Source organism: Hippoglossus stenolepis, chromosome 3 (assembly GCF_022539355.2).
Source record: "Hippoglossus stenolepis isolate QCI-W04-F060 chromosome 3, HSTE1.2, whole genome shotgun sequence".
Taxonomy (NCBI): Eukaryota; Metazoa; Chordata; class Actinopteri; order Pleuronectiformes; family Pleuronectidae; genus Hippoglossus; species Hippoglossus stenolepis.
The window spans coordinates 8,407,857-8,420,776 of record NC_061485.1 but is presented as its reverse complement, the minus strand read 5'-3'; the positions used below and the strand labels follow the sequence as shown (position 1 = coordinate 8,420,776).

Here is a 12,920-nt window from a genome sequence, read left to right as displayed (position 1 = left end):
AGATTTTTCACGACAACCGAAGGATCCACAGGTTGTCTTTCATGTTTGGAGGGGGTTCCTGCTGCTACACTTAATTCTACACACTGAACCTTTAATGGAAATTCTTGCTTGGTGGTTGATTATCAGTTTTAGATGTGAATAGACCAAATGATCAATTTGTATATGAACTCATGGATATAATAAAATTGATCAGAATACAAAAACGTATGGTTGGGTGAAACACAAACTTGTATTTAAGGTTGGGTAAGGGTTAGTTAGGTTCGTCACTTAGGTCATTTATCAAGTGAAAATTCAAGATTTTCACTCTTCAAACTTTTGAATGTGACTATTTACGACTTCATCGTTCTACGCTCATTATTTCAATTTAAAATAATAATTAGGTTTTTAGTCCGTTATTGAATTGTTGTTGTTATTGACAACTTGAAGATCCAGTTCAGCTAATCAAATGCAAAAGCGCATTCTTTAAAACTAAATATTGTAGTATAACCAGCAGGAGACCCCTCGATGTGTGACGTAATTCTGGTGAGACCCCCCCAGTATTCGAGTGAAGTTATTGGATTATGTTTATTCTTATTTTCCGTGTTGCACTTCGCAGACGGTCCCTGCGCGGTCGCCACAGCTGTCTGCTCGTCCCGGTGCAAACAGCCTGTTGCCCCTTGTCTTCTTAACCTCGGTGGCTCAGCGGCTTCGAATCAACGTTTCACTTTGATTGTCAGGAAATGCGCATCAGTGACTATATTTTTTTTACGACTGGAGCGAGCTTGAGAACTTCCTCGTCTCATTCCGTTGCTCCTCCAGCGACCTGCAGTCAGCATGTCCTCCCATCTCCACGTCTCCGGAGTGAGGTTCATCGAATATCTGAGAACTTCTGAGGAGAGAATCAGCGTCCACATGCTGCGAGACTTCTACAATGAGTTTAGAGGAAGGTAGGCAGCAGGACAGCAGTTTGTGTGCGTGTGTGTGTGGGCGGGAGACTGGGTTGTGTGTCACATCCTCTGTTGTGTTCACAGAGTTCACCCCAGCTTCTCCAAAGTCCTCAATGCTCTGGTGTCGTCCAACAAAATCTTCATAGAACACAGCATTGTCTACCTAATAGATGAACCTCAGGTAGGATTGTTTCTGGTGTTAACTCCGGACTTGTGTCGCTGCAATGAGGACAACAGACAAAACACGAAGCATTGTGTTATTTTTACTTTCTCTTCTGTAGCCCAGAGAGTACTGCGACCAGCGGCGGAGGCCTCGGGCCCCTCGGCGGCAGAACCCCATCTGTGGCCCTGAGGAACCAGCTGCACCCTCCCCTGGCCCCTCCACCGCTGTGGCCCCCGCGCTGACCTCCAGGAACCTGGCCTCAAGGGTCCTGAAGGAGTTACAAGTTAACAGGTGAATACACTTGCCTCTGAGCCACGTAGGACGCACTCATTAATTTGTTTACTATTATTTCTTTATTAGTTTTATTACTTGTTATTAATAGAAATGTATTTAAAAAGTCAATAATTTGTTGCCTCCAGTTTCTCACATGTGAAGTTTTGATGCTTTCCTCTGGATACTGAACTGAACATCTAGAAGCTTTAGGAGACTATTATAACCGTTCAACATTTTCAGTGACATCTGACAGACTAAATTAGTTATTTGTTGATCAAGAAGTTTAATTCGGTGGCTATTGGAGCTCAATGCACTGTAACTGTGGAAATTCTTGGTGAGAGAAATTAAATAAGAATTCTCACATCGAACTGTCTTTTGTGAATTTATCAAAGCAGGAAATACAACAGAGAATATAACAAAAATAACAAAAGAGTTTATCTCTGAATATAATGGAGAATCTGTCAGCGTCTATATTCAGCTGAATAGGACAGAGTTCTCAACACCACAATGTGACGCAGAAATCTGACCAAGAGGAGTTCACTCCTTTGGATACTAACCCTAACCCTAACCCACTGTCATCAGAAAAGAAAAAAACTTTTCATCCACGGTCCCTCCACCAGCTCCGACACTACCCAATCAGCACTAGATCAGCGCCAGTGCTTTTGGTCTCAAATATTTTGTTTCTTACAAGGTCAAGAGAGGCCTCTGCTCCTTATCTTCAATAATGGGGAAGTGGATCTGGCACTCAGGTGATAACCTGCAGAACCCCTGTATTTACAGATTCAGGTGACACAGCTCACACATACTGTTGACGTCCGGCCTTCAGAGACCGACCACAGACAGGAAAATTATTCCACTATACTATACTATATATTATCTGTGCTCATGTATACAGTTTCTGCTGTGTAACTGCCACGATGACCTTTTATGACCAGCCTCACAGCAGAGTCACTAGGTTTCAGTCTCCGAAAGCTCCGTGACGTCAGAGCCCCAAATCTGAAACTCACTGGGCTCGTCTCCTCCACAAAGACCTTGAAGAGGCCCTCAGCCTGTTTCTTATCTCCTGGGATTCTACCTCGCACTCTATTCACACACACACTTCGCCTCCTCAGACACACACACACTTCACCTCTTCACTCGATCTGCATAGAAGAGCACGCCAGCGAATGTTCCCTCGTCTTTCACATCTTCACATGTCCGCATGCTGTAAGATCTGTCTGACCTTCTTTGACAAAGAGTAAATGTGCACAGAAAAGACAACTACTGTCAGATCTCTTTATTTCCGATGCCTCGCCAGGTCAAATTTCCACCACAGTAGATTCTTGGAAGCCGAGTTAGGGGACATTTGTGTTTTTAAGGTCATTAAACGTCCGTCTCTCGGAATGATAGATGTTGTCATTGTTAGTATTGTACATCTAAGAGAGCGCACAGGACGTAACATCTCAGAACCTCTTCCAATATCAACCACCAGGATGCACTGAGTTTATTTCTATGCCAGTTCAACAGTACACGCTTTCTCTCTTGCAGGAAAATGATGATGGCCGACAAGAAGGGCATCGAGATCACCTCAAACCCAGAGTCAAGCGAGGGCAAGGTTCAGTACATCGTGGAAACTCTCAGAGAGAAGTTCCTTATCAGGTTCCACATTGAAAATAAGGGCCCGGACGCCATCAACTTCACCTACTACACTGCCCTGCCCAGGAACCGCTGCTTCACTCTGGAGGACGAGAAGAGAGTCACCAGAGCCTGTCCCGTCTCCCTCAATCCTGGTGGGACAACATCTGTGTTTTGATTGAAAAAATATGTATATACTGAAGAAGTAATTAATACTTACAGCTCCTCTTTATTTTTCCAGGAGAAAGTTATGAAGTTGTGGCTCGGTACAAGCTGAAATATCATGGATATTTCTCTGCCATGATTTACTTTGAGTTCTTGCCAGTTGATACCAAATCGGCGTCTGATTCCTTCTCCATCGTGAGGGAGATGGTCGCTGCTACCAGGACCCCTCTGGCTGCGGAGCTGGGGCCCGTGGCTCCTTACGAACCCCTTCGGAGGTTCGCACACAAGCCGGGCGCAACCATGTTAGTGCAGGTAGAGTTTCCTGAGAGGTAAGTTAATTAAAATCTGATTGTAAAGTTGAATGGCACTCAGCAGAGCACTTACCTCCACCGAGGCCCAACAGTCCCCTTCAATTCAATCGAGCTGCACCCCATTGCACACACTCATTAATATCAGTCCTCTTAATAGTCCCGATTCTTTTAATGAAGAACCATTAATGATTCCCTGGGAAATTGGTGAAAAATGGCAAATGCAATGTGTAAGGGAAAGAAAAAAGCAATCCTGGACTCATTTTTTATTTTCCACTGAAGCCGCTTTCAGACATGACATGCGGGTAAAATCTAGATCATTTGCCACTGGGTTTACCCTCAGTTTGCTTTTCACTCATGCACAACACAGCAGGAGGTTCTCTGCACAGACACGTTCACAGCAGCAACACCGGTGTCAGCTCTCACCACAAACTCTCTTGTCGTCTTCTGTTTCGCTGTCTTCTATGTGTGTGTCATCACTTTTTCACCAGGATATATTTGTTTTTTTAATCTTTGCGTCTGTCGCACGTTAGAAGCAACATCAAACCCCCCCACACTCGCTCACAGTGAATACAGCGGGGGATCCCCCTGCTGTGTTCACACATCCACTCTGTCACTCTGTCACTCTGACATCTGTGTTCACGCATGCACTTCCTCTGTAGAATATCCGGAGGAACTGCAGAGTTCCCTGCATGTCTGAAAACATCTTAAGTTACATGGACATCTGTTCAGTAGTTTTAGCTTAATCCTGCTGACAGAGGTGAAAACAAAATCTCCTAAATCTCACATTTTAAATAAATTTAAATTGACTTTTATGACCTGTTGTTGAAAAAAATAACGATGCTGCTTCTATGAAATAACGTGTAGCAGTTGAATCAATCGCAGCATGAAAATCCTCTGTTACCCACTTCATGTCAAATATTTGATTTGGAGTTGGCTGAAGCAATTTTCTTCACTTGTAATTGATGAATTGATCAACAAGGTAACTGTAATTGTGTTCTGTTGATGCTGATTACAATCATGACGCAATGTTGCATGTTTTGTTCTTCTCTTCAGGCACAGACACGTTTACGTTGTGGAGGAAAAAGTTAAATTAGGAGACTACAAGTGCCCTCAATACCTAAAGAGACTGGTTAAACAAAACCTGGAGGATTCCGAGAACCTTTCTCCAGCTGACAGATCCAAACTGGCAACAGTGAAGTGAGAGAATTAACCAGCTGATTAAACTTAACCATGCCTGTGTCGGGTTGATTGTCTTTCTTTTTAAAACACAATGCCTGTGTTTGTGCCGTGCCCCCCCAGGAGCCACCTCAGGGGCCCCCTGGAGATGAAGAACTACTTTCACCGGTTCAACCACCTGCTGCACCTGGAAGAGATGCAGATGGAGGTGGAATTAAGGAAGTTCAACCTCCGCAATCAAACCATGACTCGGGACCAAAGCAACAGAAAGCTGCTCACGCTCAAGGTAAGTCCAGCTCAGTTAAAACATGTTGCCCTACTGTTGTTATAAGAAACTGAGTCTAGTACAGATGACTCAGACAGATTTTTTAGGTCCACACATTTTGCCTTTCACTCATAAAGAACGCAACTTGAGATTGTTTCGATTCAGACGTGTTCACAACAAGAGGAAAAATGCAGGAACATTCAGGCGAGGGCTGATGTCACGTGTGTTTATTTGAAACATCGACACCGGCTACTGAGATATTCATATTCTTTCGTTTTCGTGTCGTCGCATTGTCACATGGGCACAGACAGACATTTTTAAGACATTTTATGAGGGGGCTGGAAGAAATAGTCACATTTGGGTTTTTACATTTAGACCATCTGAAAAATATCAGGAAAATGTCCAGAGTTCAGTGCATGTCTGTTCTTTTAAAACGCGTGCACCTGCCACTCAAGAGCAAATCTTGATATGACTTGTTTTTGGATGGGACCCATTCCCTTGTTTAATTGTTGCCTTTTGAATGATTTTTTTATTCTGCTGATATATAATATATTCCTTCTGTTGTCATTGGCCTCTGAAAGCTTCCTAATCTACTCTGAGCTCAACACTATGTATATATATATATATATTTTTTTTCAACAGGTTCCTGGTGTTGCTGAGGATCGGCCATCTGTACTTCGTGGGGGCTACCTGAAGGTGTCCAAATCTGGGGACACATCAGAGCCGCTCCCTGTTTACCGCGGAAAAGTTCACAAAGTCGAGCTGGATAGTGTGAAACTGAGCTTCTCTCAGAAGTAGGCGTTATGTTCATGATACTCGTCTACTTGAATCCCAGGAGAAAAGGACCTGACCTCACATGTTCCTTTCACTCTGCTTCCTTCTCTCAGGCTGTTGGAGGTTTTTAACAGCAACATGAAGTTTGATGTGGAGTTTACTCTCAACCAGTACACTTTGATGCTGCAGCATCGGGCGGTGGACTTGGCAGCTAAATATAACCTGGAAGACGTGCTGTTCCCATCTGGTGCAGCAGCGACTAATCCCTCCCTGCCTCCCTCCCTGCCTACACTCAGGTCTGGTGTCGATACACAAGAAAGAACACACACATACAAAACAAAATAACACATGAGGGTCAGAATGTAGATCTACTGGTAAATCGAAAGCTCTTTGATCTTCACCACCACGATCCGGTACAACGCCCACAATACGGCTGGTGCCGCACCGACCCACCCGCCCCCTTTATCTTCCCCTCATTCGTTAACAAGACCCAGAGATACTTGAACTTACTTCAGTAACAGGGAGTTTGTAACTCGTTTTCATTTTAACATTTAAAGAGTGTTAAACATTTCTCAGCAGATCAACTTCACCACTGTCTTACATTTTTGATTTTAAATATCCCACCAGTGTGTAAAAAATATCCTCTGTCACTGTCTGTTATCTACAGGATGTTTTACAGAGATCTGGAAAATAACCCAGAGCAACGTGCTGCAGTCCAGCACATTGTAGCAGGATCGTCTAAACCAGCTCCTTATCTGGTGTTTGGGCCTCCTGGAACTGGAAAGACAAGCACTCTGGTTGAAGCTATGTACCAGGTATCAAGTATCTGTTGGTTTTAAAAAGAACTGAATTCACATGCAAAAAAGGGCTTATTAAAAAGTCTTAAATGTCATTTCCAGGTTTAAAAAAGCCAAATATCTGTTTTTTGATGCTTCAACATGATGATTTGGTGTTTTTTTTGGTCTTAAATTGAATATTTTTATTGCTTCTCAGACAAAATAATGACTTCACCTGGACATTTTTTTTACCTTTACCAAATGATTAATAGATAGAAAATAATCAGAAGAAAAATCCAAAGTTTAGTTAAAGGGCTCCTAATATTGAACATGAGATTATTTGCCAGATTAGACAGACACTGGTTATCTCACATGGGAGGTTACTGTGTTTTGTCTGTGCTTTTCTTGATGTGTTGAATTGGGTGATCCGCATCTGTAAAAAAAAACCTCACCTCAATTTCACCTCACAATCACATTTTTATCAACATCGTTATCGTAGTCTGAAAATCTGTCAGCAGTTGTTCGATGTTTGCGTTTATTGCCACTCGGCAGGGAGACACCGTCCGTCATATCCCATCGAACCACACCCTGGAGAGGAAGATTAGCCTTCAGAGCTAAACACGTTTAAAAGACTTATGTCATATGTCAATAACTTTGAGTAATGAATGTGACTTTGCTTGCATTGTCAGGTTATCATGGCTGATCCATCAGCCCACATCCTGGCCTGTGCACCTTCAAACAGTGCATGTGACTTACTGTTGGAGAGACTGATGGAGCCCATGGATCGTCAACTGGTTTACCGTGTGTACGCCGACAGCCGAGACCCAAGGAGTGTCCCCGAGCACCTGCTGGTGAGCATCAGCAGATTTTTTAATACATATTTCATGAATAACTAATCTTATTAACACATTTGTTAATCTGTAGATGTTATAGACTGTTTATAAAGATGGGCGATATGACTTCTCCCCAAAAGTGAAGCCAAAGTGCCTCGAACGCCGACTTGGGGCTGGCTGCTGCAGAGGCCATGATTCCTGCCTTGTCCATATTAGCATATGGGACTCAAAGAGGGTTTCAGTCCTTTTAGGTCGTTCTTATCACACTGATGTTTGGTAAAGTGCTCATGTTTCTGAAATGTTTGGTTTTAATAAGTAACTTGATGCTGTAAAACCAGAGTAGAATGTCATGATTGACAGCTCAGACTGACTCGCCAGTGGTCAAGCGCGTGTATCGGCGGGACCTCGACAGCCCGGCTCCAAACCACGATCGCTCCTGCACAGTCTCTGGCTCCACATGACGTCATCAGCACAAGATGGCAGCATCCAAATTCAGGATATTTTGGCTTCATTTCTGGATAGTGGGAGGAAGTGGAGACACGTCATCCATCTTAATTTACAGGATCTGTGACGTTAGGAATAAAAAAAACTAAATTTAAAATCAAAGACATGTACACGTCCGTAACTAAAGTGAGAACAAACGCATGTTAACCAGCCTTCACATATCAGGTTGATCTGAGTGATTTGATGGTTTCTTGAAGAACAGAAATCTGTATGTGTGGAGCAAACGTGTAAATTCTACACAGCTGTAATACAAGTCTGAGTTAAACATTATCATTCAAATCCTTTAATTAGAGGAAGAACAGAAGGATGGAACATTTCATTTGATGAGTTCATTTTTCTTTCTTCTTCTGACTCTTCCAGAAATATTGTAACTTGGATAAGAATCAGCAAGACTTTGTGTTTCCAGGAAAAGAAATTCTGATGAATTTTAAAATCGTAGTCACAACTATGTTCACAGCTGGCAGGTAAGAGCTGGTGTCTTATAATTATTATTAAGATAATTTAAGTAGGATTCTTTACATCAAGATTCATGTTGCACTTTCATCTTTGCTATTATGAAAATTTCTGTTGTGCGTATTTCTTTATTGTTTTTTAGACTCGTGTCTAAAGGAATCCCAGTCGGTCATTTCACTCATGTGTTTGTGGATGAAGGCGGCCAGGCAGAGGAGCCACAATGTGTCATCGCTGTTGCAGGTAAACTCAGAATATTAGAATTATCAGTAGGCTACATTAGGGTGGTCATTCATCATCACACTTTGGAGCCGCACTGGTAAAGATCTTAATGACATTTTTCATTTAATTAGATGTAGAAACCCATAGAGCTTCAATTTGATGTGTTTCAAATCGCAGTTAAGGGAGATATGGGCTAAGGAAATATGAACTTTTTGGGGGGATGGTGACTTTGACTGCTCATACAGTATCTCCCCTAATACAAGTCACAGAGAAATGGTTCTAATATCCTTTTAAAGCTGGGTGTGGAGATGTATCCATCTTTAGCTGTACAAATGTCAGTATAGTGTGATCACACAACCAAAAGAGAGAGCGAGGGGAGATTGTCCATTATCTAATAGAAAATGCCAAATATCCTCTTGAAAAGCGCTTGATTCTCATTGGTCAACATGTTCACGCTGTGTCACAGGTCTGCTCAACCCACAGAAGGGTCAGTTGGTGCTGGCAGGAGACCCCATGCAGCTGGGACCCATCATCCAGTCTCGTCTTGCATTGCATCATGGACTCGGTGAGGCGTTACTTTGTCTGGATGCATTTCATCGCACTGTGTTGCTCCGAACTCCAGATCTTCTCCTGAAATGTTCCAGAGGGGCTGCATGTGAGAACACAAATGCCCGACATTCTTCTCACAATGACAAATCCCCCGAGAGTGTCCAAAATTAGAATGCAGAAGGAAAATTAATAAAAATAAATTATTGCAAGTGTTGAGCGGGTTTATGACGTTTATAACATACGACGGATGCAAAACTGCAAGCAAACACAAAAACAATACGAATATGTCAGGGTGAAAAAGAGGAGCCATGCACGTAGACGAAGATTTCAAATTCGAGAGCTTTCAACCACACAGGGCTGTTGTTGTGCAGGAAACAAAAACATGTGATTTCCTCAGCACAAGTCGTTTCCTGCCTCCTGCGTGTTCTAAGCCAGACGCCACCAGTCACCGGAGCCCTCCGGACATTTTCCTGTTCGTGTTCATGTCTGAAAACGGCTTTTGACATTATGTGAAGATCTTCAACCACAGCTGGTTTTTGGTTTAATTTCCTCTTTTTGTCTCTGGTTTTATAATTCAATGATCTGCAGGACTTTCTCTGCTCGAGAGGCTGATGAAATATAACGATCTATACAAGACAAGTAAAGACCCCCGCTTCGTTACCAAACTGCAGAGAAACTACAGGTGAGCTCTCGGTTTTCTCTTGTTAGAGTTGCCTGTTAGGAATAAAGGAAGTTTGATGCTTAAAACTCTTCTGCTTTTCTTGTTTTCTCCTCACTCAGGTCTCACGCTGCCATTCTGAAAATCCCCAATGAGCTCTTCTATGACAACGAAGTGCAGGAGTTTGCTGACCAGTGCGACCGTGAGGCGTACTGCAACTGGGAACACCTCCCAAAAAAGGTGTGGCCCGAGGACAATAAAGTTTTAATTGCACAAAAAAATTCTGAAGTTATCGCAATAACTCTATCAGGAATTCTGAAATTGTCTGTACATATTGATGATGAAGTACAATTTATTTATGTGAATTCTAAATTTACATGGCGAAGTCAATTTTCTTGTCAGAGTTTTTGAAAAATATCCGTTTTAGTGACTTAAAACATTGATTGCGTGTGGACGAGAGGCCCAAACGCTGAGGAACATTTTAGTAGTGCAGAAATATTTATTAATAATGCAGAATTGTGGACAGGGCGTTAATCTCATGAGTGTCTCTTTTAATTATCATGTCATTATCAACACTCATGATCTAAGTTAATTGAAGACATTAACCACCTTCAGACTGGCACAGGGAACAAGACAAAACTCACCAGGACACATTAGGCCTCATAATTTGGGGAAAAAAAGGCAAAAATAATAATCTAAATCGTTATTAGGATGAAGGGGAAAAGCCCTGAGAGGTTTATTCAAAGTACATCATTTAGGACCACTCTGTCTGTGTATCTACAGGGTTTCCCAGTGATCTTTCACGGGGTGATCGGGAAAGACGAGAGAGAGGCCAACAGTCCGTCTTTCTTCAACGTGTCTGAGATCGAAGTTATCGTCGACTACCTCACCAAGCTGATGGAAACACAAGAAAAGAACGGTCTCCCCAAACTCTCTGCGAAAGACATCGGCATTATCGCCCCCTACAGGAAACAAGTGAGACTGCATTTGTGTACAGTAGAGGTGTGGAGAGAAAGTTAGTTTCAGTTTTAAAGGAGACATATTATGCTTTTTCTTCTCCTTTCATCTAGTGTTTTTTTTGTGTATATAAAAGGTCTGCAAAGTTAAAAAGCACAAAGTCTGTGGTAAAGGGAGCTTCTCTCTCTTTACATATGACATCACGATGTCCCACATTTACCCCCTAACGAAACCAGAGCTGCGTTCAGCCCGGACAAAATGTTTATTTAAACATAAACACCCTGTTGTGATACGCAAGCTGCCAAACTACGGCAGCTGAGAAGGTCATTCTCGGCGTTGTAGTGGCAGAAATCTTGTAGGTAGATGATGTGGGTTTAAATACGTGTTTAACACTTCAAAATACTCTTGATGTTACAGTCTCTGCCAACTGTTTCAGACAGAGGCTGAAAAGAGGAGCTGCAGCAATGGACAGTTTGAGGATGTGTTTTGTGAGCATTAGACTATGTAAACCTTTTCAAGTTATAGCACAAATTGAAATGATCAACCTGAATATGAGCATGCTAAGTTTCTTTTGACTAGCCATTGGTTAACATTGTTACTTTTCAAATAGGTTGAGAAAATCCAAAAAGCCCTGAAGTCTGCCGCGGCGCTGCGTCAGTGGAGTGAAGTCAAAGAGATCAAGGTACGTCATGCTGCCTTAAATACGATTCACTCATCTGTTCATCCGAAATAAAATCACATTTTGCAGTTTAATCAATTTTTTTGTGCCATGATGTCAGGTGGGGTGTGTGGAGGCGTTTCAGGGAGATGAGAGGAAGATCATCATGGTATCGACTGTCCGCAGCAGCATCAACTGCGTCAAGATGGACAAGGATTTCAACATCGGATTCTTGTCAAATCCAAAGGTCTGTACCGTCCTAAAGGGGATGAAGAATTTTTATATGATTTCTATCAAAGTCGTTATTACCCCAGAGCATGAGGGCCACTTAAAGGGGGAAAAAACTGTCTCTTTAAATTACGACTTCACTCTGATAACATTACTTTTTTCTCATTCAATTATAACTTTATTCTTGTATTATTATGAAACTTTTCTCATCAAATTACAACTTTATTCTCATAATATTATTACTTTTCCCTCATTTAATGGCAAGTTTATTCTCATAATATCATGACTTAATCTTGAAATCTCAGAATTTTTCTTTCTTCAAAATGGCCCCGACACACCATCGTAAATTATGAATCTCTTTTTGTTTTTTCAGTTTTCTTTTAAATGATGTATTTATTTTGCAGAGGTTCAATGTGGCTGTGACGAGAGCCGGTTCTCTGCTGATTGTTGTGGGAAACCCTGTGATCCTCAACAAGGACCCCACCTGGGAGAAGTAAGTCAGAGCAGGGCACAGGGGATGAGAGAAAGTTAAAATACTACACACAGTATTCACACACTGACATGTTATAACTGAAAGTATATCCTTGACTGGGAAATCAGAACCAGACAAAACAATTTCCCCTTTGTCTTTAAAGTTGCTGTTCTGCAACGTTTGATATTTTCTCTTTGGAGTTTCACATTTCCTTTATATGAGCACTTTAAAGACGTATCCATAATTTTTACTTAATTTGGATTGTTTTAATTTGCAGGTTCATCAGCTACTGTGTGAAGGAGAAGGGTTACACTGGATTGGACCTGAAGGATATAGAGAGCGAAGATTATGTTGTGTTGACTCTGGCAGCTCTGAACATGTGTGTGGATTCTGAACGTTAGCTGATCTGTAATATCTGTAAAAACTGTGATTGCCTGGATCATAACTACAGTTGAAATACTAATATGTTGTACTTGTATGAGAACAACATTTTTTGTTCGGGTTTATACAACTTGAGAAATTCAACTTGTGTCTTTTCTGCCTGTGTCTCACGTCCTGTTACAGATGAGAGCCCCCTCCAGCAGCGTGTGGACCCATAGTGGAAAACAGAAAAACATCTGCAGTGACATCGCACACTGCTAATATACAGTATTAGGTTTTTTAGGTTTAACCACATCAGCATCAATTATTTAGGAATACTTCATGTACTTCAGTAACCTTTCTACCAGCAGTTTTGCATATTTTGATGTTTAATGCCAAAGTGAATCAGTAAATCTGGTGTTTGACTTTTCACCCTTTGTCTCACGTGACTTTGTCTCTTCAGTGTCTTTAAATAAAAGTGCAGCAAGTTCGGTCAGCTGGAACAAATAATTGCTGCACACAAGCAATTCATGTTCAGGGTTAGACGAAACCAAACGTGGCGTCTCAGTCTCCCACAAAGAACTGA

The 12,920-nt window shown here is 41.9% G+C and overlaps 1 protein-coding gene across 3 annotated transcripts; it reads left to right on the top strand.

Annotated features, from left to right (window-relative positions):
• Positions 1–614: 614 nt before the first annotated feature.
• mov10a (Mov10 RISC complex RNA helicase a) lies at positions 615–12,766 on the top strand. Of its 3 annotated transcripts, XM_035152613.2 has the most exons (22): positions 615–926; positions 1,011–1,107; positions 1,208–1,380; positions 2,890–3,131; positions 3,218–3,470; positions 4,506–4,649; positions 4,752–4,914; positions 5,536–5,687; positions 5,781–5,963; positions 6,335–6,482; positions 7,133–7,294; positions 8,141–8,244; positions 8,376–8,473; positions 8,919–9,017; positions 9,590–9,683; positions 9,782–9,899; positions 10,443–10,634; positions 11,227–11,298; positions 11,396–11,521; positions 11,907–11,995; positions 12,252–12,353; positions 12,539–12,766. In XM_035152613.2, the coding sequence occupies exons 1-22, from the start codon at positions 814–816 to the stop codon at positions 12,540–12,542; spliced, it is 2,928 nt and encodes a 975-aa protein (XP_035008504.2). In that variant the 5' UTR covers positions 615–813; the 3' UTR covers positions 12,543–12,766. The 3 variants fall into 3 exon arrangements, with proteins under 3 accessions (XP_035008504.2, XP_035008503.2, XP_035008505.2); XM_035152612.2 differs by having other exon boundaries at positions 12,252–12,766; XM_035152614.2 differs by lacking the exon at positions 4,506–4,649 and having other exon boundaries at positions 4,764–4,914; positions 12,252–12,766.
• The last annotated feature ends 154 nt before the right edge of the window (positions 12,767–12,920 follow it).